This window comes from Stegastes partitus, unplaced genomic scaffold (genome assembly GCF_000690725.1).
Source record: "Stegastes partitus isolate 25-593 unplaced genomic scaffold, Stegastes_partitus-1.0.2 Scaffold792, whole genome shotgun sequence".
NCBI classification, from domain to species: Eukaryota; Metazoa; Chordata; class Actinopteri; family Pomacentridae; genus Stegastes; species Stegastes partitus.
This window is the reverse complement of record NW_007578523.1, coordinates 21,983-47,828: the sequence shown is the minus strand read 5'-3', so window position 1 is coordinate 47,828 and position 25,846 is coordinate 21,983. Positions and strand designations below refer to the sequence as shown.

Here is a 25,846-nt window from a genome sequence, read left to right as displayed (position 1 = left end):
GAGTTGTAGTTGAGAATTTTCAGATTTGGTTCAACACATATCAGTGTCACTGTCTCGCTGCTTTAAGGTTGTTATTTACTCAGATTTACCGTTCGATTCATTTCACTGGGGGCTTTTCAGACCTCACTCTGACCTGCTGATGCCTCCGTTTTGAAACCATATCAAGACGACGGTTGTTCATTTTGATTAAATCTGTGGAAATTTCTAAAAAAAAGAAAGTCTTTCAGGCGCCACCTGCAGATGTCAGGCATAAACAATGTTCAAGTGATGTTTTATGAATGACTTTTTTCCTGCTTTTAAGGTCAAGCCATCAATATTTCACTGCTCCATCCTGCATTTTCACCTTCCCTGCTTTGACCTTCTCTTTTTTTATCCATCAGATCACTCAGGAGATCTCTGACAGCACACGCATCTTTAGACTACTGGGATCAGACAGGTGAGAAACAACACACACACAAAAAAAAATACATCTTTCTCACTTCATCGCACACACAAACACACGTTTAGGTTTTGTGTTAACACCCTCTCTGATGTCTCACCACCGAAGACGAGCCGACTGCAGAGACCCAGAGGCCGAGGACAGAGGCCTCGCTCTGCCCAGGTACACTCGCTGCTCGCCGGCGGCCTCAAACTCTGCCTCTTTCTGTCGGGGACTGTGGAGGTCTGCTTCATGTCAGATGTTATCGATCAGGAGCACTTAGAGCGAGGGGAAGAGAGCGAGAGGAAAGGCTCTGAGGAGACTTCAAGCCATGAGAGTATAGACACTAAAATCATCTGCTTTCATGTGCGATTTGATGTCATCAGTATTTAAAAATGTGGAAGATGACTTTGGTGTCTATGGTCTCATCGCTGAGTCTCTCTAAGGCGTGAATGTGGGAGCGTTTGGGTCCACTTTAAAGGAGCATTAACAACTTTCTCAGTGTTCCTCAGGGCAAGCAGAGTAAACCTAGTCATCTCTCTCCGCTGCGTTTTGTGTTTTTTCCCAAATAACAACGCTTTTACAGGCTTGGACCGCGTCCTGCGTGGGTTTGCTGGCTGTCTGCGCATATTGCTGCGATAAATCCTGGGTCTTTACTGCCTCTTTATTCTTTGTTTTACTCATTTGTTTTGTCAGAAAACTAATAACGTGCTGGGGATTTAAAGGTGAAGCAGCTCCGTTGAGGTTTTCGTCGCCGTTCTTGGAAACTAAACTGGATGTCGTGTGTGTGTCTGTGTGTGTTTGTGTTTGCGTTGCAGGGTGGTGGTGCTGGAGAGCCGGCCGACGGACAACCCCACAGCCCACAGCAACCTCTACATCCTGGCGGGCCACGAAAACAGCTACTGAGACACATACACAAACACACTCTCCTCCTCCCCCGCCTCCATCACTATTGCCGACTAAAGGGGAGAAAGAAACTCATTCCGTTGTACACCCGCCGAGCCCTCGTGACTTGGAGACGAGCGACTTTCCCAGTCGCAGCCGTTGAAAAAAAAAAAACAAAAAGCACCGCAGTGTTGTCAGTGAAGCTTGTTGTGTTTAGAGCAGGGGTTTAACGCCGAGGAATCTCCTCTCTGCACCTTACAAGAGCAACTCTCTCCTGATTCCATCCCGCCTCTCGAAAAGCAGCACGTAAATCTGACCCCGACACTACTTCTACTACTAGTTCTACACATACTACTACTACTACTACTACTACTACTACTGCTTCTTGTGCTACAGCTTCACAGAAGGGCCATCTTGCACAGAAAACCTTCTCTCATTCATTTCCTCTTGTCTCCTCTTTCCTTTTCTTTCCCCCCCTCTTTATTTTTTTTTCTTTTTAAAACTCCCCTCCTTTATTTATTGTGGCATGATGTAACTTTAACAACCAGGATGGCTTTTCCTGTTTTATTTGTTTTTTTTATTTTATTTTAAAGGATAAAAACAAAAAAAAGAGACTAAAAAAAAATAAATAAAAGCTTCGCCACTCTTCGCTAGCATCAAAACTCCCACCACCACCACCACCACCACACCACACAAGTGCTTAATTGACTTCTATTTAATTGTTGTAAATATAAATGTAGTATTTTTTTGACAGAGACGAACACTAAAAAGACTGGTCGTGTAGATAGGGCGTGTGTATAGTTGCAAATGTACAACCGTGGAGACGAGACGGGCGCGACGGGACGGTAGATTTGGCTGATCATGTGACGAGAAAGACCCCCCCGCCGTCTCCTCTCCTCCCCGATATTACTCTCACAAAGGCGTCGGGATGGAGCCGAGCGAACGCGCGACGCTCGACCGGTCGCCCTGCATGACTTCCTGCTTGCTCGCACCATAGCAACCGTCGCCAGGGCAGCGGAGTTCTGTTTGTTCCTCCATCGTCCTGTTCATCTTTTTATGCTGTTTTAAATCAGAAAATACTTTTATTTGTTCTTTAATGCTAATTTTTTTTTTTTTTTTTTTTTTATCGAACCACTGGTGTTAAAAATTTTGCACAAAGAAAAATGTATTTCATAAACAAATGTGATGTCATTATAATATATGACCTTGTGTGTATGCACTGTGTGTGTGTGTGTGTGTATGCGTGTGTGTGTGTATGTGTGTGTTCGTAGACGTAGAATATGCACATACGAGTGCATTGTGTACAGATCTGGTCTTTAACAAGTGGCGGTTGTGTTTCTGGCTGTTTAAAAAGAACTTAAAGGGAAATTAAAAGCTGGATTTACACAGAAATCAAAATTTATCCAGTTATTTATATATATATATGAGCTCCTATTGGCCACAATTTCAAGCATTAAAGTCCAAAAACAATAACAAATAAATACAAGCTGCTTTCTTTTTGGTCATTAATGAACCTTTAAAGTCACATATTTAGCATTTATGTCCCTGAAAATGATCCCGTCCTGCCTTAGAGTGGCTTAGATGGAACTCTACATTTCAGAATGTGCAGCTCCAGCACACCAGCTCAACGCAACACAATGGTAGCTTAAGATGAAAACAGATTCTGAAGGAAAAACGACGATAGGATTGGTTCCTTTGGTTTGTTAGGTGTAAAACCAACATTATTAAACTGCAGTGTGAAGGTAGAAAAGCTCAACTGACTGCTTGTTTTTGCTCAGCGTAGAAAAAACTTCATATTTACACGTTAACAAAGTAAGATTTTCTCGAAAACAGCTAAACAAAGTAGTTTAAATGATGAATAATTTGCTATAATTGATCTGAAAGTGTTTGAATAACAAATTTCTGATCTGATATTTAGGAAGAAATTAAGCTTGGATGAAATATGTCACCTTAGGAACATGTAAAACGTATATACGAAGCTAAATGCTGCTAATATTTGTAGCTGGCCGGTCTTCAACAAACCACATTTCCTCCTAAGACGCTACAGTAGAATCAGGATGCTGCATATAGACATCAGAGTTCCCTCATATATTGCTAAAAGGTTCCCATTATGCCGTCTATTTAGTCCAGAAATCAGCCTGGGAATACAGCCCAGTCCAAGTAAATTTTAATTTCTGTGTACTTCCGAGCATTTTATTCATTCTCGTAATATTTTGTTTTTAAAACGACCGTCTCCAGCTTCAGCCGTCGCCGCTGCGGCTTCCGTTAAAGGCCGGCGTCTGCGCGACAGATCACACTACATGCATGTAGATGCGCACTGCGTGGTGTGCAGGAGAGTCTGCGTGTGGCCGTACACTACCAGTCCTCACAAGCTGTGACGCTCCAGGTTTCTCCTGAGGACACTAGTTTAGCCGAGGTAAAAAAAAAAAATCTGTAACGCTGAAATCTTCCAGAGCTCAAACATTTGCCTTTCAAACAGCTTTTACTTCTCGTTCATGTGTTCATCTCCTCCACATGTGTCAACATCCAGCTGTGTGATTCAATACTTCACATCTGTAGAGACACAAAAAGTTCTAATTTAATGGCAGGTTTTTTTTTTAAGACCCTGGGAGGAAAACCCAGTTCTAATAATGGCCAAAAAAATCCTGTGTTTGCTGCCATCTTGTGGTTTTTATTTTGCATCTCGCGTCCAACTCATCACCTGGAAGCGAGCGACTAGAACCAGGTTGGAGTGACGGCAGTTACAGTCATTTAAATGTTAAAGAATGCGGCTATAAAAGGGAAATGTCGGCATGTTGGGGGGACTTTTTTAGACTTTACCAGCTTTTTTTTTTGTGTACAGTGAGATCTGATTTCCTTCCAATATTCAGAAGATGATCATTTTACCAACACGGCAGCAAACCTTCAGCCGCGCTAACGCCTCTGCACACTATTCACTCTGCTTCAACGGGATTTATTTGTGAATAAACAGATCCTCTCGCTGGATTGTAGCTTCCAGTGACTCAAACAAGTCTAGTTACACAACTTCAATCCACTGTGAAGGTATAAATTACCTTTTTTTTTAATGGCCTATTATATTGTAAAATGAAACCTGCTTAGAACTGAAGACTCACATCACAGCAATAAACTGTTTAATTGTGTAAATCTCTTAAAAATCTAGTCCAATATGGAAAAAAAATCAAACTACTTGCTATTCAACCACCTACGAAGTGCATCAGTGCCCCGGATGAGTGATTTAAGCCACGATCATGTGCTTCCTGCCAACGTCCGTTAATACACGCTGGGCAGCCGCCAACACTTATCTGAGCAAAAACAAAAAAGTGCTCGATTATTGTCAAATCGATTAAGCTCATTAAGCCAACAGTTCATGTGTATTTGGGAAGAAAAGAAACATTCCTTTAAGGTAATGCCATAAACATGTAGTTGAACCTTCTGACGGCCATGTTTAGATGTTCTACCTCGTGGTTTGTCCGTAGACGATTAAAAACAAAAAAGTCTGGTTATAAAAGTGTGAAGCCAAACTCTAAACTCTGAACCGTCTGTGTGCTCTCACTCGATGTGTCAACGAACAAAAGTTACTCAAGCGTGTCATCAGTTCTCTTAAAAACTCCGAATTGTTCTTAAAGCCCCGTAAGTACGACTGTTCGAGCAGTTCTGCCGCCTGTTTTTTGCTTTTCCTCACATCCGTCTGGGATCTTTAACAAAGTTAACGTGGGATCTGTCTCCTTCCTTCTGCCGTCGTGGTTCTGAAAGCAGGTGCCAGCGTTGCTTTCCTGTGTGGGTGTTTTTCTGAAAAGTCTTGTTTTAAAACTGCAACCTCTCCTGGATTAAATGTGGACTAAGCCACAGGAGGCTTCGACAACTAGATGTGTTTAATAATCCGAATTTCACAAACGTATACTAAATTGGCATCGCGGTAATTTTCCAGGGATCTCTTGTTGCTAACTCCGTCTCTTTGGTGCTCGAAGCAGATTAAATTCAGCTCCTGTGAGTTTACTCCGGCGTCTGTTTGGTCCGCGTCGCCTCCCGATCTTAAAACGCCGTTAGGTCACCTCTGTACTGTCGCTTTTACATCACCTTTGTCTTTTGTTTTCATAATGCGATGCATACGTTATGAAATGTACATAGTGTAAAATAAAAATGGGTTTGTTTTACATACTGTATAATTGCCTATATTTTGTTTCAGAAGTGTAACAGATTTATGAGATGACAGGTTAACACATTAAAAAGAAGGAACTCGAGCATTCGGCGTCTTGTCGTCATTTTTTTTACCCCGAACACATTTTGTCACAAAGACACACGAGTAAATTATGCTTTTAATTCAGCTGTGGTGCATTTAGCTGCTTCGTTAGCAACACTTCTATATTATACGTGATTGATGCTAAAATGTAAATTGAAACTGCTTCATGCTGCATGACTTTACCACCTTACAGGACTAAAAAGGGGCTGCAAGGTGGAGCAGTGGTTAGCACCGTTGCCTCGCAGCTAGAAGGTTTGCGTCCCAGTGAGGACACCTGGGATCTTTCTGGGTGGAGTCTCCATGTTCTCCCCGTGCAGCGTGGGTTCTCTCCGGGTTCTCCGGCTTCCTCCCACAGTCCAGAAACATGCTGAGGTTAATTGGTGATTGTAAATTGTCCGTAGGTGTGAATGTGAGTGTGCTTGGTTGTCTGTCTCTAAGTGTAGCCCTGTGATAGACTGGTTACCTGTCCAGGTGAAGCTGCCTTCACCCTGAGTCAGCTGGGATAGACTCCAGCCCCCTACAACCCCAAAGCGGTGCATAGATGATGGATGGTTGGATGAATTAATCTCTGTGGTTGTGTGTGATGCATTCAGTGTAACTTCCACAGAGTTGGAAGTCAGCTTGCATCATTTTCTGTGCAACGGATGTAGAAAGTGAATTTGCTTTGTGGCCATTCTGGGATCAGTATGCGCAATAGATGTAAAGAAAGAAAAGAGGGGAAAAATACTGTGTTAAAGCCATGTTATCTCATGGAGACATTTTGATATTAACCTCATTAGATATAGAGAAGCTGCACTCGTCAATAACTGTTTGGACTGTTGTTTTAGACAATGATGTCAAATCAAGGTTAGAAACTGTGGGAAACCCAACTTCTGGTGCGTTTTTGTTGGCTCTTGTATGCAGTGTGTTGTTTTGTTTTCCTAGTTTAGGACAAAGACTGCGTAAAAACAGACAAACCCTTCATGACTGCTGCAGTTTTGAAGCTCAGTGTGTTTGCTCGAATCGTCTCCGTCTTGGAGCTGCCCAACTCCTCGAAGCTGCCATGCACGATGCTGCCTGCCATTGGGAGCAGCTTCGGGTTCAGTTTCTTGCCCAAGGGGCCGGGGATCAAACCACCAACTTTGCAATCAGAGGACAAACGCTCTACCACCTGAACCACAGCCTCCCTTGACTCCTACCTGTCACTTGAAGCAGCTACTCCCTTAATTATGCACAACTTTACACCTTGAAACTATATAAATGAGCGATTAAAAAACAAAGTGAGCTCCTTGTTACAGCCCCTGGTCCTCGGTCCTGCTCTGTGCAGGTCTCTGGCTGCAGAGCTTGCAGTTACGATGCCGTCACATTAACTCACATTAACTGGGCACATCTGGCCATTACCACAAGGTTTATTGCTTTAAAACTCTCAGTGCGTCTCTCTTCTTTGTTGTGGCCTGCAGAACAAATCGGGGGCTCGTCCAGGGTCTGAGCATGAATCAGCCTCAGCCCTGGAGTTTGCCGCTCGGTTGGAGATGCGGTGCACAGTTTCCATTAAATGCTGCAGGAGTTGTGAGCAGTTTAAAGATGTATTGCTTTCTTCTTAACAGTATTTAACGAGGAATGGGAACACAGAAGAGATCAGTTTTGTGAGTGTGAGAACAAAGCAAGAGGCTGTTAAATGTTTGCTGCTCGATTAAGTTCAGAATTCTAACTTTATTTATAAAACCTACAAATTAATCTGATGGAGCTGAAAAACTTTTATTTAATCAGGATGGTGTTCTGCAATTACCTCATTAGATGAATTATACAAGCATAAAAAAATGTACAAAACAGGGGACGTCCATATTAAACATAATTCAGTGGAAGTTTCAGCAGTTTTACAGGTAAAAATACATCTAAACTAAGAAAATCCCAAAACCAATGGTAAGCAAAATCAGTTCTGTATTCATAAATATTACAGAAAGTAGAATCTTGTTAACATGAATTTGTCTAAGTCTTCAAAATGATGATAGTTAACAAGACAAAAAAGACAACGTTGATCCTTTTAAGTGGTGCGACCACCCGTCTCCTCATAGAGAACAAGAACACACAGCATCTAGAGGCTCGAGGGAATAAACACGATAATGAATAATGGATCCTTGTAGTGTTTTAAAAACCAAGCAGCTGAGCCACAGAACAAATACTCAGTGTTTAGCTTTTTATTGAACATCGTCACATTCCTCTCGCTCGACAAAACAGTTCAGTGCATAGAAATAATCACCGTTTCAGTGTTTAAACAAAATAAACGTACACGAATCACACGTCCTCCTGAGTATACGCGACAAAATGGAAAAGTGGAAGCTGGAGTGAAAAGGGCTCCGTTTAAAGTTTGCACAGATTTAAAAGTTAGAGTGCAAACAACTTCACAAAGGGACGGAAAGGAGAAGAAATGGGTTAGTTTCCTGGAAATCTTTGAGAAAACAGAAAGAAAGCAGGAATATCTACAGTGTCGGGATGAATGCGCCCTCTAGTGGTCAAGTGTAATCATATATTTACATGTTAAATGATTAAAAAAGGTTTATTCTCTTATAAGTGGCAGGAAGTCAATTAAAATTATGACTAAATTGGCAAAATAACACTGATTACAAGCAAAAATTCAACCAATTAAAAAAAAAAAACAATCTAACATATCAAGTGCTTTCCCTCAGTGAGAAGGTCAGGGGCAGGATTTTTGTTTCTCCAATAAAAATCACATTTATACACATTCAGAGGAAGAGTTGCTGAGCTCAGTAGCTTATACCTGTACAGCATCTATACAGCATTTATACTTATTAGTTTGTACGTTGAAATGTTTGTATTTTATTGCATATTTGTTTGTTTTGTTTATTCACACAGCTGTTCCGCGGTTTATGTCCAGATGTGCCGCTTTGGAACTTTTCTCGTGATCGCCGTTGTTTTGGTGTTCTGGTGTTTTCTCACCTCCCTTGTCCTTCTTGTCATCGCCGGTCCTGTCGGAAAAACAGAGCAAGAGTGGATTTTTATGTTTCGTGTCAAAGTTAGGAGCCATTTTTGTAGTTTTATCTGAAACTCTAATGCAAAAAGTTGCTGCGTCAAATGAAAAGCTTTTCCGACGTGTCAGAGATGCTTTTCTTTCAGTTTTGCCCTCTTGTTGCCATTCTTGCTCACTTTTATCTGCAGTATCGAGCCATTCATGTGCAATATTTCCATGTTAGATTCTTACTTCTTCTTGAAGAGCTTCTTGAAAGAGCTCCTGAAGCCTCCTTTGTCCTTGCGACTCCTCTCACTGAACTGGGTGTGGTTGTTCTCCTCCGTTCCGGTCCTCCATTTTGACTCATCGCCCCATGACTGGATCCCAGAGTCCTGGTGAAGACAGTATTGCATTTATTTGAGTTAATGAGAAAAGAAAGAGAGGTCACTTAGAAGAGGATTAAGAGTATTTCTTAAATTTGTCTGGGTACGAGTGTCCAAGACATTAAATTGTTCACATCTTTGCAGAAACCCACAATGCTGAGCAGCCCGTGTAGATCTGGGTTCTGTTTGTCGGTATCCACTCGGTTCGTCAGGGGGGTTTGGACCTTTCGCGACGGGGTGGAACTTCCTTTGCTGCCCTTACTGCCCTGGCGCTCCAGCTTGGCATGGCTGCCCAGTCCCACCCTTTGGAGGTGGTCCGATAGAGGGCCGCTATCGTTCACTGTGTTCTCAAGCTGCAGCCCATTCAGCGACTAAACAGCAGAGAAGATGTACGAGTTGGTTTTTATACATGTAATAGCACTTCTAGAGTATGTGTTTCTACATCTGCTCACCTTGCTCTTACGCTGGCTGGCTTGAAGGGGGCGATGCTGATAGCGGCGCATCATCACAGCTTCATCCGGAGACACGCAGCCCCGGTTGGGGAGCTTGCTGTACCCGTTCCCTTGGCTTCCACCGTTACCAAAGACGTCGCGGGTCGTCGACACGTTCGCTGCGACCGCGTGATGCGACGCCAAGGGGGCTTTGGGGCACTTCACAAAGGCAATGTCAATGGAGGAATCCGAAGAGGCGGACGAGCAGTGGTCGAACAAAGATGCATCGTGAAGGGAGCCTCCGTCCTCCTCGTAGAGACTCTCCATCCCCGGAGGGTCTGGAGGAAGGAGGAACTCTCCGAGGGCGTCGGCCAGAGCGGAGCCCGGCTGAACCTGACGAAACTCTGCAGGTCTGGAGGAAAGATGATGCTGGCAGGACATGGACCTGTCAGACGCCTCACTCTCTGGGATGATGCCAAGACCTGGAGGGTTGGTTAGTTGGTTAACTGATGAAAGAATCATCCCGAATGCATTTAAGTGACACTGGTTGCATTGGACAAACAATTGAGTCTTCAAAGCCCAGAGATGTGGGACATATACAGGGATGCCAAGACACTAAGTGTATCTAGTCTCGCAAGCCCAAGATGTTGAGGCTTCTAACCTAATGGTAAATCGTCTGCCCTAGCTTAAAGCTTTTCTGCCTTTGTGAAACTCACTTTCCAATGTTCACACAACAGTGGCGGCAACTTTAGGTTAAGTTTCCTGCCCAAGAATACTTCAGCATGTGGAGGGGCTCGGGATCAAACCACCAACCTTGCTATTTGTGGACAACCCACTCTACCGCCCTCAGAAGGGACTGATGACTTGAGTTGGGTTTTTATTGTTCCTCAAGATGCAGCGCCTGAGCAGGCCTTCCTACACCAGGGTAGGTAATGGTGTAGACCAAACTTGCCTCTCACCTCACACTGTAAGTACTAGTAGCTATGGAAAGCATGAAAAAGACATTTCAACCCTGCCTACGTTCCTGCCTCCAAAGTAATTGCAAACTGCTGCATGAATTTGTTTCATACACATAAGCATCAGCGATCACAGACCTGTTGGTTTGTGGTTCCTTGAGTCCAGATCGGGGCTGAAGAGTGGCAGCTGTGAGGGCCACTCTGTGTCGTAACAATGAGCTTCAGGATCTTGGTCTCGATCCCAGTCCTGGAAACGGTGGGACTGAATCTGCTCCAGAAGACACTGTTTTCTGCGCTTCACTTGGTTAGCATGATCGCTGTAGTAAAGGAAACATTCATAAACCTTATTTACAGCAGCAGAAAACAACTTTGTCCAGCCTGCTGGGTGTCATAACGGACACACAAAGTTAGATATTAGCTGTAAATATAAAGACAGAGACCAAAACAGAGCTAGAACAAAAGTGATTGTTGTCTTATAGGTGATTACTTTCTAACATGTCAGCCATAACAATTTGATGAGGCAATAATCCATCAGGGTTGTGTGTCTGTTAGCTTGGTGTGTTGTTCTGCCTCCAGGTTGCCAAAAGTAATCAATGCAGCTATAAAAACCGACACACAGATGAAGGAGAGAGCTGCTGGTGGGCTGCAGACTTTATACTCACAGCATTGCGCTGCTGCAGGGGTACGGTGAGCCGATGTTGTTTCCTTGGACTCCACTCTCTACGGTCTTCAGCAGCTGTTTCATGGTGGACCTGCAGTGACCAACATACAGCGTCTTCACACGGGTTCTAATTTAAACTTTCTATTATTTATTACGAGCTGCAGTGTTGTGTTTGTTTCTCTGACCTCTTCACCTCCTTGCGGTTGAGCAGCAGCAGCTCCTGGTTGTGCTGCAGCAGGTGGTGATACTGAGCCGTGAAGGACCTGAACTGCTGGACGCAAACCAGCAGCAGGTAGTAGTCTGGATGATCTGCATCTGTCTGCCTGAGCAGCCCCTGTATGCACAGATACAGAAAATGTACAGTCATAGAGGTGATGCAGCCTTCAGTTTTCAGCCTCAATGAGATGTTCAATGTCTTTTTATTTCATTTCAGTGTATCGATCAGGTTTGTTTCTGTACAATCTCAAAGTTTATTTAGTTTTTTTAAAAAAGAAGCAGAAAGTCAATTATTACCATGTGTGATATTTGCTAATATAGTAAAATTTGTAAAGTTTGGTTTGAAATAGGGAAATTAAATAATGTTTCCTCCTGAGTAAAAGTCTTTATCTGAACTGTTGATCTGACCTGTAGCAGCAGCAGATACTCAGGGATCCTCTGGACCGGCTGAAGGAGCAAAGTGTGGAGGGACGGTTTGGATTCGTCGCCCAGGATGTCGCTCTGACAGCAGCACAGGTGGACCAATCAGGATAGAGGCAGTTAGCACAGCAGGTGTGAGAAACATCACTTTATCCAGCTGTGTTTGAAGCTAACATACACCAACAAGGCTTGAAATGAACCTTTAGCGTCTAACGAGGCGACCAGATTCTGTTTTACCTCCACGAAGGCAGAAGACTTGACGGAGCTGGAGGCGAGCATGGTGACGACCGCCAGGCAGTCTGGAAGCTCCTTCAGGTAGGACACGTAGAAGTCCAAGAAATCGCTCTGGAGGGCGACACAAAGAGAAACACTGTCCAGGTTTACATGTTCTGGATGAGCTCATGTCCCACAAACACATATATGTTCCCCTGAATGTCCTGATGTCACCGTCTGATTAGTTGTTTTACTCTCAGTTTGTTGCCAACATGTGACCAGTGTGTGGATAGAAACGCATCTTTAAACTAGATCCACTGTCTTGTGTTTTGCTGAGAAGAGACTTTGTTATCAGAAATACAGTCTGGTTTATAAGTATTTGGACAGTTTGAATAATTTTGCACTTTAACATCAGATTCATTAAAGGTTAAAAACCTGGATTATCGTCTATAGGTTTCTTTTCTTTTTCTATTCCTGTGGCCATCTCTAAGTGAGGTCCCATAATGCTCCGTGAACCATCTGCCTTTAATTTTTCTTAAACAGCTAGGTGTTCTTACCTATTACTGCATTTCCTCCCGCTCACTCAGAGCCAATTAGCGACACATTGACTTTAATTGAATTGACTCGTTAGCTTCAGCGCTTTAAGCCTGTTTTCGGCTTTCGGTTGGATTTTTGCCGCCACCTGCACCAAAGGATTTTTTATCTTATCACCCAAATCTTTCACATAAGCATCACCAGTGTTGGTTTAAGTCTCATGTTTGTGTTGTGATTTTGTCAACCAAAGTCCAGACTCCTTTTTTTTTTGCCAGCAGCCATCGTCTAATCACTGTTGTCTTTGTAGTAAATCTGTGATGCAGCTCTCGACGTGGCTCCGCTGGAATGTGACATTTCCTTTAACGCCGTCACTGCTGCCAGAGTGAGTCGGATTCATTGTAAAGGTCGCGTCACAAGGCCGAATCGTTTGACCTCCACGGATTAACTTTCCCGGAGCTCCACTGAGTGTTGAACTGTCGTAAGATTTTAGATTAAAGGCGAGAAAACTGGAGGCCCAGAATTCTTTTTAATCTGTTTTTTTTTCCATGAAGATGCTCAACATGTTTCTGGACTGTGGGAGGAAGACAGAGAACCCGGAGAGAACCCACGCTGCACGGGGAGAACATGGAGACTCCACACAGAAAGATCCTGGGTGTTAACCACCGAGCCACCTTGCAGCCCCACATTCAACCATGATGCTTAAAATTTCTGACCAGTAATCAGGGCTAAGACGTGAAATGCACTGCAGTTTTTATACGTCACCTCTTTGCTGGTGAGCCTCATGAACACATCTCCCATGATGCCTTGCCACTGGCACTTGAGCACACGTTCCTGCAGAGTGTGGAGCAGCTCCAGGTGCTGCTGGATCAGAAACCTCAGAGAGCTGGGAAACGGACTGAACACACAGAGGACGGGTCAATTAGTAAAGAAAAATCACATCACATGAAATGATGTTAACGCAGTACACACACTTTTATGAAATCTAGCAACACTTCACATGTTTAAATGCAGTTATTCGTGGCTACAGTCAGTTATTCTATGAAATCAAGCCTCTTTGTGGATCATTTTCAGCTTCCAGGTGTGATTTTAAAACCAAATATTGCCTCAAACGTCCTTCGTGTTCGTTCCAACACGCTGCATGCTAAACATTCTGCCGGTCGGTGTGACGGGCATCTGGCAGAGGCTTAAGCAGGTTAAGATAAATGCAGTTATTCACAGATACCACTGGGCCCGGTTCAGCTGCTGGACTTTCTGGTCATTGGGAACACGTGTGCTGCAGCTCAGCGCTCATTACATTAACGAGCAGAGTCTCTTTAAAAAGACCGTCTTGTGTGTCCCGCTGGCGTTTATAACCTGCTTTTATTTGATTTATTTATTTCCCCTTCTCCTCCTCACTGTAAGAACTAAATTAGATCAGCAGAATCTCCTGGAAGATGTTCTGCTGACGTGTGAGGAGCTCCTAAGTTCTGCTTTCCTTCTGATGTGTGTCTGCCGTCTTGAATGTAGACGTTGTTTAAGTATGAAAAGGTTGGACGTCCATGAGATGTGATCTTTTGTGTGAACAGGTTTACCGTTTGTCCTTGGTGGTGAGAGCTTCTGATCCGTTGAAGGAGATGTTGGCCTTCAGCAGCAGAGACAGATGAGACACGTAGACTCTCTCTGACTCCAGCAGCTCCAGCGCCGCTCTCTGCCTCTTATCTGCAACACGAAACACAATATTCTGAATTTTACAGCGTCTCCAGTCACACTTCAACCCTGAAAACTCGTCTCTGTGCGTCAACGTTACATATTTAGACGCTTTTCTGTCATAAAAACAATCCTGTCCTGCCTTAAAATGGCTTAGATGTAACTTCTAACTACTCTACAAAGTGCAGATCTACCCTTTCTTCTCGCAGTTCGAGCACACCAGCTCACCTACAGCTCTGCTCAAACACTGTAAAGCTCCTCTATAGCTACACAAGTTGTAATTGGCACCTGAAGAAGAATAATGAAGCAGTTAACAGGATCGGTTCTTTGGATTTGTTATGTATGAAATGTTAGAAATCCACGTTTTTGAGGCTGTCATCAGTATGCTGCAGTTTCAAGAGAGAAAAAAATCAAAATTGACGTCTTAATTTGTCCATATCGGCGTGTTAATGAGGTAAAAAGCCAGATTTTCTCAGGAAATCTGCTTTATTCTGAAGCTACAAAGTTGGTTTGTTAACAGCAGGAAGCAGCTCTGCCCTCTGGTGTTGGCTCTTTGTCATCTGTGGTGACCAAAATTCAGTTTTTACTACAAGCACAGTTTTATATGTTGAGTGTCCAAAATTTGAAGGAATAGAAGGAGACTTTGAGAAGTACAAGTTGAGATAGTTTAAGGTTTAAAAGGACAGCTGGTGGTTTGAAGCTGAGTTTGTTCACAGTGACGACAGAAGTCCAAGAACAAGACTTCATGTGTTCATCAGTGAGCGTCACAGGTACGAGGACATGTTCATAAAATACAATAAAATTAAATTAAAAATAAAATAAAATGAACAATGTGGCAGACAGAGTACCAGAAAAAAACCTGTTAAACTGTTAGAACAATGTAAAGTTCAAAAACTGCAAAAACAAAAAAAATGAAATATGCCAAATAATATTTTCAGCTGATATACAATAACATAATTTATGCTTTTTTTTCACAGCCAACATGCAAATTAACACTTTTTTTTCTGTGATTTTTCGAGCTGTTATCAGTAATTTAACAATCCAGTCAAAATCTGTAAATTCTGTATCTGTATTTTTTAATTAGTGGCAAATATCTATAAAATAATGTTATTTTTCTGATTTAAATGCAGTAAAGGACGGTGTAATTTACAGTCAAATATCATAAAAGTACAAATAACTGTTTGTAAAAGCTGCAGATGTTTGATGTGGACGTTGTTTACAGGTATTTCTTTACAGTTAACATGTGAATTAATAGCTTTTTTGTGATTTTACTAGTTGTTATCTGCAATTGAATGAAATTTATTTAATTTTTTTACACTGCTGGTGAACTTTGTCACCGTTTAGAAGCTGTTTCTTCTCTTTAAGCTAATCTGAGCTCATTAACTTCTGATCAAAGCTTTACAATTATGTGAAAAAATTCCTTTAATGCATGAACGTGTATGAAGCTGCAGTCGAGGGTCTTCAGACTTTGGTATGAGTGTGTTTCTCACTGTTTTCAGGTTGGCTGTTGGGCGTCTCTGTCTCTTCTCTGCCGTTGTTTCTGTCCCCCCACACCGGAGATCTGGACGGACAACCTCTCTGCTGCTGCTGCTGAGCGTCCTGCTCAGAGCTGGACGCTGCAACACAAACGTGAGTAAATGACTCCTGCAGGACTTTAACACCTCTTCAGCTCAGCAGGTGAACATAACTCGGCCTCACTCTGTGTGGAGGTGCTGCTCCTCTGTGGAGACACGCTGTGCGGCAGGTTGGAGAAGAAGTGCTGGATGACGCTGAGCTCTGATTGGCTGGGCGTACAGATGTGCTCGTCCCCGGCTGTCGTCAGCACGTCGGCCTTGGAGCCTTTTCTGCTGTCGTGGTCGGAGGAAGAGAAGAAAGAACTTGTTTGTTGTGTGATGATGATGTGTCTCTGAGCTACAGATCATAAATAAAGACGTGTATCTGTATATATGGTTGTTCCATGTGTTTGTCTCTACCTGTGTGGAGCAGAGATGACATCTTTGTAGTTTTCTGACTGCAGCAGCTCTATCCTCCTCTGCACGTCTCTCTGTCGGCTGGCGACGTCCTTAATGTGGAACAAGGCCACGTTCAGCTCCTCCTGCAGCCACGTTTCACCAAGAAACAGTTTTAAGTCTTAAAGCTCGAGGCAGTTTTTACAAACTTCTTTAAAAAAAACTTTCCCAAATTCAGTCTGTAACATCTGCAGCATTCAAAGGCCAAACTGAACAAGCTTGAACTCTGATTTGAAGATTTGAGAAAACTGTTTACTTTCGTCCAATCAGAACTCTAAATCAGAGGGTAAATTTCTTTTTAAAATGATGCAGCAGAAATGAAGCACAACATGCTGCATCCATTTTAGTCACTGTTGAACCAGATGGGTTCTTTAGTCAATCGTGTTTTTATTATAGATGTGTTCTGGTGTTGGTGCAGCAACCTCCACGATACGAAGCATCTGTAAATACAAATGATGAAATCTGGCAGCAAGAGTACCAAAAACACACAAACATTGTGAGACTATCATGTCTACAAACTGTAGAAACTGAAAATAAAGAGAAATATTTGCAAAATTATCACGACTTTTAGCTGCTTTAAATACAATGAAACAGTGGAATTTATGTACAGTTTTAGTCTCTTCTTTTTTCTTTCTTTCTGTCTTTCTGTCTTTCTTTCTTTCTTTCTTTCTTTCTTTCTTTTACAGTCGACATTTACTAGATATTATCTGTAAAATAACATATTTTTAAATTCTTTTTAAATTCATAAAATATCGTATTTTTAAAATATCTTATTAAATTTATTTCAAATAACAAAAAATACATCAACAAACAATGACACGGTGTCATTTTTTTAGTGACTGATCGCAAAAACAAAACCGACAGAAACCGAATTAGTATTTGTAAAAAAGCATTTTTTCCCCAGATTATTAAAATTAATTTTTTATGTTTTTTATTTTTATTTTTTATTAGATATTTTCTGTAATTTAACACAACAGAAAATATCTGCTAACAATATATTTCCACTATTATTTTAACTCTTAATATATAAAAATTTCTTCCGTATAATAGTGTAAAAATATATATTTTGTTGATTTAAATACAGTAAAACAGTTTAATTGTACGATCACACATAGTGACAACAAAATATAGCTGTTTGTGAAAATACAGACATTATGTCAACATGTAAATTCATACTTTTTTCAGTGATTTAATAAATAATAATTGTAATTTAGCACAAATCTGTGTGTATTTCTGCATGTATATCTGTTGAAATCTCACATTTCTGTTCCAACATGTGATGCAGAAGTTAAAGACTCCGGCTGACGTATGTGAGTAAATCACTTGTTTGTAGGTTAATAAAGCTGCTGTGTGTCCGTGTGCAGATAAATCCCACAGCATGCCTGTCAGTATTCAATCTGCTGCTGCTGCCTTCCTGTCTGACAGATTAAATTACAGTCAGATGGTCTGAATTATGCCACTGAGGCCTCTGAACCTCCCCAGAATAGACTCAGCCTGTGTGTGTGTGTTTGCTGTGTTTTTCCATCACCTTGAATGTGTTGAGTGAGTTCTTGAGGCCCATTATCTTGTCGTCCACGTCGGTCTGGTGGGCCTGCAGCTTCTCCTCCAGACCGTGGTCCCTCAGGCGGAGCTCGCACAGCTCGGTCAGAGCGGCCTGGAGCCCCTCGCGCAGCTCCGCCACCAGGCCCTGCAGCTGCATCACAAGGAGCCGTTCAGAGCGTCACGTTTTCAGCCCAACGCTTCTCTAACAGAAGCTCAGTATTCATGCATTCTGTTTTGTTGATGCGCTCCACTCACTACCTGTAGGCTATTTCTTTACTCTTCTTTTAAGTTCCATATTTTGGGGGATTTTCTTTGCAAATAATGATTCTTGTGAGGGTTTTTCTGCACCCAAAAGTCACAAGTTCTGGTGCTTCGGCTTCTTAAAATCCCCTCATTCCATTCAGTTATTTACCTAAAGGGCAAAGACTGAGCGCAAAGCCTTCGAAATGATCTGTAAACGTATTGAAATCCTGTCCAGGTCAGACTTTTTCTTGCTATTTTATGTCCTTGAAGTCACTATATGAGCTTGTTTAGATTCTATTTTACTGTTTTTACACGTGCAGAGCTTTTTGTTCTCTGTTTTTATAACTCTTAGTGTTTCTAAATCTCTCTTTTTGATGCTTTAGTTCCAGTTTTTCAGGTCTTGTTGCTCTTTCTGGGCATTTCTTGGTTTCCGAGCATCTTCATTTCCATCTTCTCGACTCCCGTTCACCTCTCACTCTTCCCCGATAATATTTTCTAAGAAATGTATCTCCCTCCACCTTCCTGTCCCTCTGAAGCTCCGCTCAGAGTTTTCTCATGCATCGCTGATTGAATTTATTTAGCGGGGATAACTGAATCAGCTCATGGGAACATTACATGGGCCGAGCGCTTCTTTCCTCCTCGTCCTATCTTTCCATCTCTCCGTCGTGCTCGCTCTCTCGGTCATGTGAAAGGCATCAGGCAGGAGGCTCAATGGAGCGTCTGTCCTGTCTGGCTGCTGCTCCTCCTCGTTGGTCTGATGGCCGACGGTGCTGCTGGTCACCTGGAGGCTGCACGTCGGATACGAGGAACCGCATCCAGCTCCTTTTAAACATGTTTATACGAGAGTTTGTGTTCATGAGGAAGTGAAAGCTGCACAATATGTGAACTCAAGCGACCTTAGTGAGGCGTAATTTTAAAGAAACCTTTAACGTACAACATCTACATGCACCTAAACACATTGTTTGTGATGTCTCCTGGAGTCTCCGGGTGTTTCTGGTCTCCCAAGGATTGTTGAAACCTCGACTCGTGTCCAGGAAGCGCTTGAATCAGCTCCTGCAGCCTCTTCGGCCAGCTGGGTGGCCTTCCGTCTACTGGCTCCTGTGTTTGTTATAAATCCTCTTTGGTGCCCTCCACCCAGGAGACCCTGAGTTTTGCTGTTTCCTTTTGGAAGGTCTTGTGAGGTATGATTTATCTAAAAGCTAAAAGGCCAAAACACGTCCCACTAATCCACTTTTTGTCAGCACAGCACAAAGATTTTGCCTGAAAATCTTTTGCAAATGTTCTAACTTGAGCATGAACTCACTGTTGGTCGTATAGATCTGTTGATCAAACGTCATGAGATCTGAGCAAACTGGAACCGAGAAAGATGAACTGCGCTCTGATGAGAAGAACCTGGACGCTGCATTCGTAACACATTTAATACCTGATATGATGCTGTCTTTCATTGTCTGCAGAGTTTATTGCATTAATCTGACCGTGAATTAAAGAAATCTCTGCCCAAGTGCTTCAGTAAATATACTGTAAATTACATATTCTGAGGCACAGCGAGTTTTAAAGTCCTTCTCCTGGATTAATCGTAGCAACTGGACCTGCTTGAGTTCCTTGAAGACGTTTCATCCAAGAGGCTTCATCAGCTCTGACTGACTAGTTGGGAGTTCCAGATATCCTTAATATTAAATCCTTAATTGAAACTGAAACTCAGGTGTTAATGGCTCCTTAAGGATAGAAGTATCTGGAACTCCCAACTAGTCAGTCAGAGCTGATGAAGCCTCTTGGATGAAACGTCTTCAAGGAACTCAAGCAAGTCCAGTTGATTAATCTACCAGAAGAACCACGACCTGGATGACTGAGAATCTTCACAGACGAGTTTTAAAGTCCCTCTCCGGTTGTTGATCAAACTAAATTTTGCACATTTTGCATATTAGTTGCATATTTACAAGTTGTTTGCATGAAAATACTCCCTTCCTGCCTTAAACTGGTTTAACTTTTTCCTTTTTTTCACCATTGCTTCTTTTAGACTTTGCAGATCTTCGCCTCGATTTTCACCCAAATCTCCATGACTTGCTGCAGCTTGAGCACACCAGCTCACATGTGACACTGTAAAACTACACGTCTGGTAACACTGGAATAATTCAGGCACTCATGTTGAAGCTGTAATCTGGTTTTGAAGAAGGTTAATGATCCAGAAGTTGCACCCTGCAGGTTGAGACGTTTGGTTTCTTTAGTTTGTTACGAAACCACAAAAGTCTGAATCTGTGTTTTATGTCATCAGTAAACTGCAGTTTCAAGCTGTAAATGCTCAGCTATGGTGATTACATATTATTAAAACATCTGCTCTTTTATTCAGGAGGACAGAATAACTGACCAGAGAACCTCTCACATGACCACAACAACCTTTCTGTGACGTTTGACCTGAATGTTTGCCGGCGATCCAGAGAAGATCAGATCTGACTTCAATCATAAATAAGTAATAAATGTTGGCACGAAGTCGCTTCAGAGCAGCCAAGTCCAAACAAAAACCTTCTGAAATGTCATTAAAGGTTTCAGTGCAGCTCTGCTCCTGACAGATGGAGGCAAAGTTTGGTTGACAGAGTGCAAAAATGCTTCATTTATTTTATCAGTAATTTAGATAAACTAGTAGTTATTAGTAATACGAGGTTCCTGATTACCTGAGCAATCTCCAGTCCAGCTTCTTCTACGTTTTTTTCTGCATCTGGAGGGAAAAAAATTACAAAATAAGCATCCACGCAGACATCCAATAAACTGATTTGATTATATGATTACCTAAAACATGAAATATGAAAGTGCAGCAACAACGAAGCTCGCTGAGAAAACTTTACTCACTGAATTCTTCTTTATTTACTATTTTAGGTTTTCACAGAAGATTATATTTGAAGATTCACATAATTTAGAACATGTATTCCTTTTACATAACATCACAAGAACCAAAGAGCATCACAGAGATGTTTGAAGCATTTATTTTATTGCAGCGTTGATAATTCTTGCTAAAAATAAATAAATGAAAAGGATCTTCTTTTTTTTTTTTCACGGTACTAGAATCTCTTAAGATATTTTTATAAACTATATTTATCAGAACAGTGGCCTCCTCATGATTTCTGTCTCAGTAAATTAAGCTAATTTCCAATTTTCTCGTATCATAAAATGCAGTTTTAAAGGCTGGAAATGCTCGTTTTTGTCTGGAAAAGCTCCTCAATTCAAATTTCACTTTTAAAGTCAGTTGTTGGTGCTGACGTCTACACTTTAAACCCAAAACAGCAGAAAAACAAGAGACATTTTCATCTTTTTGCAGCTTTGAGCGCAGCGTTATAAACTTCCCGTCCTTTTGAAACTTAATCGCAGCAAAGTGAGGGCACGTGTTCAGTTATCACGCATAGTTCAGATGTTTATCGGAGCTGAGTAATACGTGACGGAGTGTGTGTCTGTGTGTGATGTGCAAAACATTCGTCGCAGCGCCCATGACGAATATTTTATGCCGCAGAAGTTGAGGTCAGGACAGTTCAAGGACAGCAGGAGTGTGTTTCTGCAGTCGTGTGAACGCAAACCTCTCAGAGAAGAGGTTCGTCCAACCAGCAGTAAAGTCATTTTTAGTCCTCGTCTTGGCCTTTAAAGCAAATCTTTGTGTGTAATAACTGTAAGGGGAGCAAGTGTTTGTGCAGATTTAAAGCTGCTGGAGCTCTGAGCGACTTCACAAAATGATTTTAGTGTTAAAATGACGCATAAGGAAAGTAGGATTTATGATGGATTTTTCTTTTAGATGCATCACTTTGGGGGACAGTTGCATAAACGCACAATGCCTCTGTCTGTCGTGGAAATGCCACCGGCCGAAAGCTGCCATTAAAACTGCAGAAGGGTCGTCAGAAATACGCACTTTACATATATTATCATGCATAACTGACGGGGCCCACAGGGGTCACCGCGCCGCGAAGCATTTCCAAGCTGGTGAATGAGCCAAAAGAGGGAATAAGCAACGTCAAAGAACAGAGTCCTTCTGTCTGCAGGAGCACACAGCGGCTCCGATCTCCTCCGGCAGCTCAGATTTGTGCTTCGGCTGCTGGAGGCCGGAGGGACGAAGGCATCGAGATGTCAAGCTGCTGTGCCAGAATGGCCTCAAAGTTCCAGCCCACAAAAAAACAAAAATTTAAATCATTGCAATTAGCAAGCGTTTACAGAAAAACACATGATGTTCCTGATGTTTGCTATTGCATGTGGTGACGCTCTGGATGTCTAATGAAAGGGTTCGTTTTCTGTGTCGTCAGTCATGTTTTTGAAGATGAAAGAAGAAAAAGTCAAACTTTATTAATCCTGAATGAACTTCCTGGCTTTAAAAACCACAATAACCTAAGGTAAGAAATGCAGGGCTCGTAACACAACACAATAAAATAAGTACAAAGCGTTACCGACATAGAATAAGTACGCTAAAATAAGGCCAATTTATTTGATTTCTTCCTGCAAAATTAAGGTTTAAAGTTAAACTACAGCTCGACTGATGCAGGCTGAAATGTCAAAGGCATAATCTAGAGTTAAAATAAAACACCTTCTCTCAGGAGGCAACAGGAGTAACCGACAGCGTCAGAATCGGCTGCATCCCGTTTAGCTAAGCCAGGTCCAGGTTCCTGCTGCTGCACATGCGGGCCGACCGTCATGGCTTCCCGAGACGCTCAATGAAACGGAGCCATCTTTAACAACATCAGTGGTTTTTCTGCCACGATGTCTTTCGTGGAAAGTGCCCACAAGAGGGCGCTGCTGTTTGCTTTTCAACTGTAAAATGTCCAGATTAATGTGTAATGTGTGAAAGAGCATCAACTAAAATGTTCGCCAGTGTCACCTGATCTATTGTTGTTGGACTTTTGCAATTATCAAATGTCAGTGTTGGTATCAGCGGCGACGTTTGGTCTCGGCCCGTTTCCCCAAATCCTGTTTTGCCAAATTATTCGCTGTTCTTTTCTCCCAAGAAGCGGAAAAATCAATTTTCATTGCAAATGGTACGATTCGGTGTCTCGTAGCCGTTTGGCTGGAAGACTTTTTTTTTTTTTTAGGTTACAGCTTTTATAAATGAGTTCTGCAGTTTTCAGATTTAAAGAAACGACTGATGTGGAACCGCTGAAGGATCACGTGTAGAATCGTGTGAATTCCACACAACGTCCACTACTTGACTCAAATAAGAGCGCTGTCTGCTCATCAGATTTTGTATTTTTCTTTATATTTTATCGACTAAACAATCAATTAATGGAGGTACTAATGACCTGGTTCATAACTAGAGCAACAGCTGGAGAACTCTAGCCTGAGAGCATCTCCAAAAGTCACAGTTCATGTCCTTTAACTCCTATTTTACCTTCCGACATGTCCTCCGTCTTCTCCTCTGTGTCCGTCTGTCCATTCTCCATGTTCAGGTAGTCCCGCTCGGCCCGCTCCGCTCAAGTTCTCCCACAGCCGTCCGGTTCTGAAGTCCTCGTCCGGCTCAAAGCGACCTCAGTCCACTTCCCTGCCTTGTTTCCTCTCTTCTGAACAAACCCTATCTTTCGCTGTGATCACTCACTTTCTCTCTTCCAAAGCATGTGAGTCCTATGATTTCCCTTTTGTACAAAAAGCTCCTTGTCTTCAGAGAGGAGAAGGACAGAGGGGAAAGATCAGGAGGGGAGAGAGAGAGACATTTGTTCATCATACAGTTGCTCACTGTGGCGAACTCATTAGATTTAGGGAGGCGTGACCGGTTTTTAATGAAGATGATTTAGCTGATAGAGATGCTCTGATCAGAGAGATGGAAGAGCCGGAGACTGCAGGGGCTAGATGGTGAAACTGATTGTAGTCGAGGATGTCCCAGTTCCAGGAGGGCGTCTTCAGAGGCCTGTTTCCAGCTCCAACACCAAGTCGAGATGCATTTAAAAGCACATGTTGGTGGACGCGTGTGTCTCACAAGGACATGTGAACTTTATGTGCTTGGATTGTGTTTCTTTTGTTTTTCTTTTTCTGCTTCTTTAACAGATCGTTTAATTAGACTTGGAGATCAGGGACACGTTTAGACCAAACAGAAACCTCAGGAGCTGAAAACGAAGCAAACGACCTGCAGTTCCTCGAATGTCCACTTGAGGTTCACCCCAAAAGTGAGTCAACCCTCATAGACTTCCATGTTAAACTGTCAAACTTTACAGCAGAAATAAACACGTCTGCAGCCTGGTATGAACAACAGTTTTGGTCTTTAAAGCTAATTTTTCCATTCACGAAAACTGCACGGGGCAAATGTTTTACAGATCTGACCTGTTAAAAGTGCCATCATAGGACAGTCTCACCTCCATTCATGCTCCATCTCTTTGTTTGTTTTTGGAATAGCAGTTGTTCCAAGATGCCGATGACCAGAGATGTGGAAAAACTTCTTCAGTGGGCCACGAATCTTCAAGTCTTCCACATCACTTTTAACTACCATTAAACTACAAAGGTTTTTTTTTTTTTTGCCATTTAAACTCAATAAGCACCAAAACAACAGAGTGAGGTAAATAAATCTACTGTTAATTTAACATAACACCAAGGCTATTTCCTGAACACAGACACTGATTTTGAGTTTGTACCTTAGTTTATATCCACGCCCTTATGGTTTTAATTGCAAGTTTACATCCCTTCTCCTGGTGTTGTAAATATGTAAGTATGACTTTATGGTCAGGGATAATGCAATCTGACCTTTCTCAAACATCTACTGGCTTTGATGGCTTCTTTTGGAGCAGTTTCTATAACACAGCAACCATCCCTTTTGTCCAGGTCTTCTGTTGTGATGGAGCCCAATCTCTTACATGTCATTGTTTTTACCTAACTGGTTGGTATATCAGGTCAAAATGTAATTATTCAACATAATCTCAAACATAAGCCAGATTCTGAAAGTCTTTTATTTAACTTGGCTAACTGTCCCGCAAAGTACACAACACTACCACATCCATCCATCCATCCATCCATCCATCCATCCATCCATCCATCCATCCATCCCTCCCTCCCTCCCTCTTCCCTACAACTTCTTTCAGCTTCTCCTGGAGCATTCTGAGATGTTCCCAGGTCAGGTTAGATGTGCAGTTCCTCATGTGAGCTATGGGTTCACTCCAGGAGCCAACACTGCCTGAACCACCTCAACTTACCCCTTTCGACAGACGCACCCTCTGGATGTCCAAGCTCCTCCTCCGACCTCCAAGGCTGAGCCACTCTACGTTTCAGAAGCTTGTATCCGTGATCTCATTCCATCAGCCACCAGCCAGAGCTCATGACCATAGATGAAGGTTTGAACATAGACTGACTGGTAAATCAAAAGCTTTGTCTTCTGACTTAGCTCCCATTACTTGACTGCAAATTGCCTCAACATGGAGCTTCAAACCCACTATTCAGGAAACTATGGTTGACGTCATTATGCTGTCAATGTTTTAAACCTGCAAGCAGTGATTTTCTAGCCACACGGGGGCTGTGCAACAAGCTCCAAATACAACATGGACACTGTGTACTCCTGGGGGAAAGATGTGGCTCTCAAAACAATAAAGCTGCAACCAGGAAAATTTAAATCAGTGAGTTGAACGTTGCTGTAATGCTCTGTGAAGCTGAGGGAAAATTCAGAGTGATTATTTCCTGTGGGTTCATCAGTAACATGGCTCATTGGTAATATAGAAAATGCTTTTAGGTGGAACTCCACCATGTACTGATTGCTAGATATCGACTAGACAACAGCAGCTGTGTTCACGTTGGATTTATGTCAGATGCAGTAAACCATTCTGCCTTTAACTTTTCTTACCACTCATGCAGCGAAACCATTTCTTTTCTGTTCGGCATGTTTCAAATTTCCCAAAACTAGATTTAAAAGTAACATGAGCAGATCACAACCCAGAATTATCGAATCCTTCACTCGAGGATTGAACTTATTATCAAGCAAAAAGCAAAAAGAAAAAAACGTGTCCACGTGTGAGTGCATGTGATGATGAGTGTGACGGTTTCCTCCCCTGCAGCTGACAGAAACTTGTGTTTTTTTCTCTCTGCTCATGTCGCTGTGTTATAAGTGTATTAGTTTGTGTATTCG

At 42.3% G+C, this 25,846-nt stretch overlaps 2 protein-coding genes across 3 annotated transcripts in view; one reads left to right on the top strand and one right to left on the bottom strand.

The window, feature by feature from the left end:
* LOC103364906 (mitogen-activated protein kinase kinase kinase kinase 3) overlaps positions 1-5,544 on the top strand; it is a 33,900-nt gene extending 28,356 nt beyond the window's left edge. Inside the window, exons 34-36 of the mRNA XM_008292197.1 lie at positions 381-436; positions 548-601; positions 1,237-5,544. Coding sequence (XP_008290419.1) covers positions 381-436; positions 548-601; positions 1,237-1,324 — 198 coding nt within the window. The 3' untranslated portion in view covers positions 1,325-5,544. The remainder of the gene's footprint in view (positions 1-380; positions 437-547; positions 602-1,236) is intronic.
* Positions 5,545-7,705: 2,161 nt separating this feature from the next.
* Positions 7,706-23,297, bottom strand: arhgef33 (Rho guanine nucleotide exchange factor (GEF) 33). Of its 2 annotated transcripts, none has more exons than XM_008292191.1 (17): positions 23,138-23,297; positions 20,454-20,497; positions 17,528-17,692; positions 15,964-16,085; positions 15,689-15,837; positions 15,481-15,606; positions 13,876-14,002; positions 13,067-13,199; positions 11,795-11,902; positions 11,546-11,638; positions 11,107-11,255; positions 10,923-11,012; positions 10,399-10,577; positions 9,326-9,786; positions 9,026-9,244; positions 8,743-8,882; positions 7,706-8,509 (listed from the first exon to the last, which is right to left on the bottom strand). In XM_008292191.1, the coding sequence occupies exons 1-17, from the start codon at positions 23,187-23,189 to the stop codon at positions 8,389-8,391; spliced, it is 2,478 nt and encodes an 825-aa protein (XP_008290413.1). In that variant the 5' UTR covers positions 23,190-23,297; the 3' UTR covers positions 7,706-8,388. The 2 variants fall into 2 exon arrangements, with proteins under 2 accessions (XP_008290413.1, XP_008290414.1); XM_008292192.1 differs by having other exon boundaries at positions 15,689-15,834.
* Positions 23,298-25,846: the final 2,549 nt, after the last annotated feature.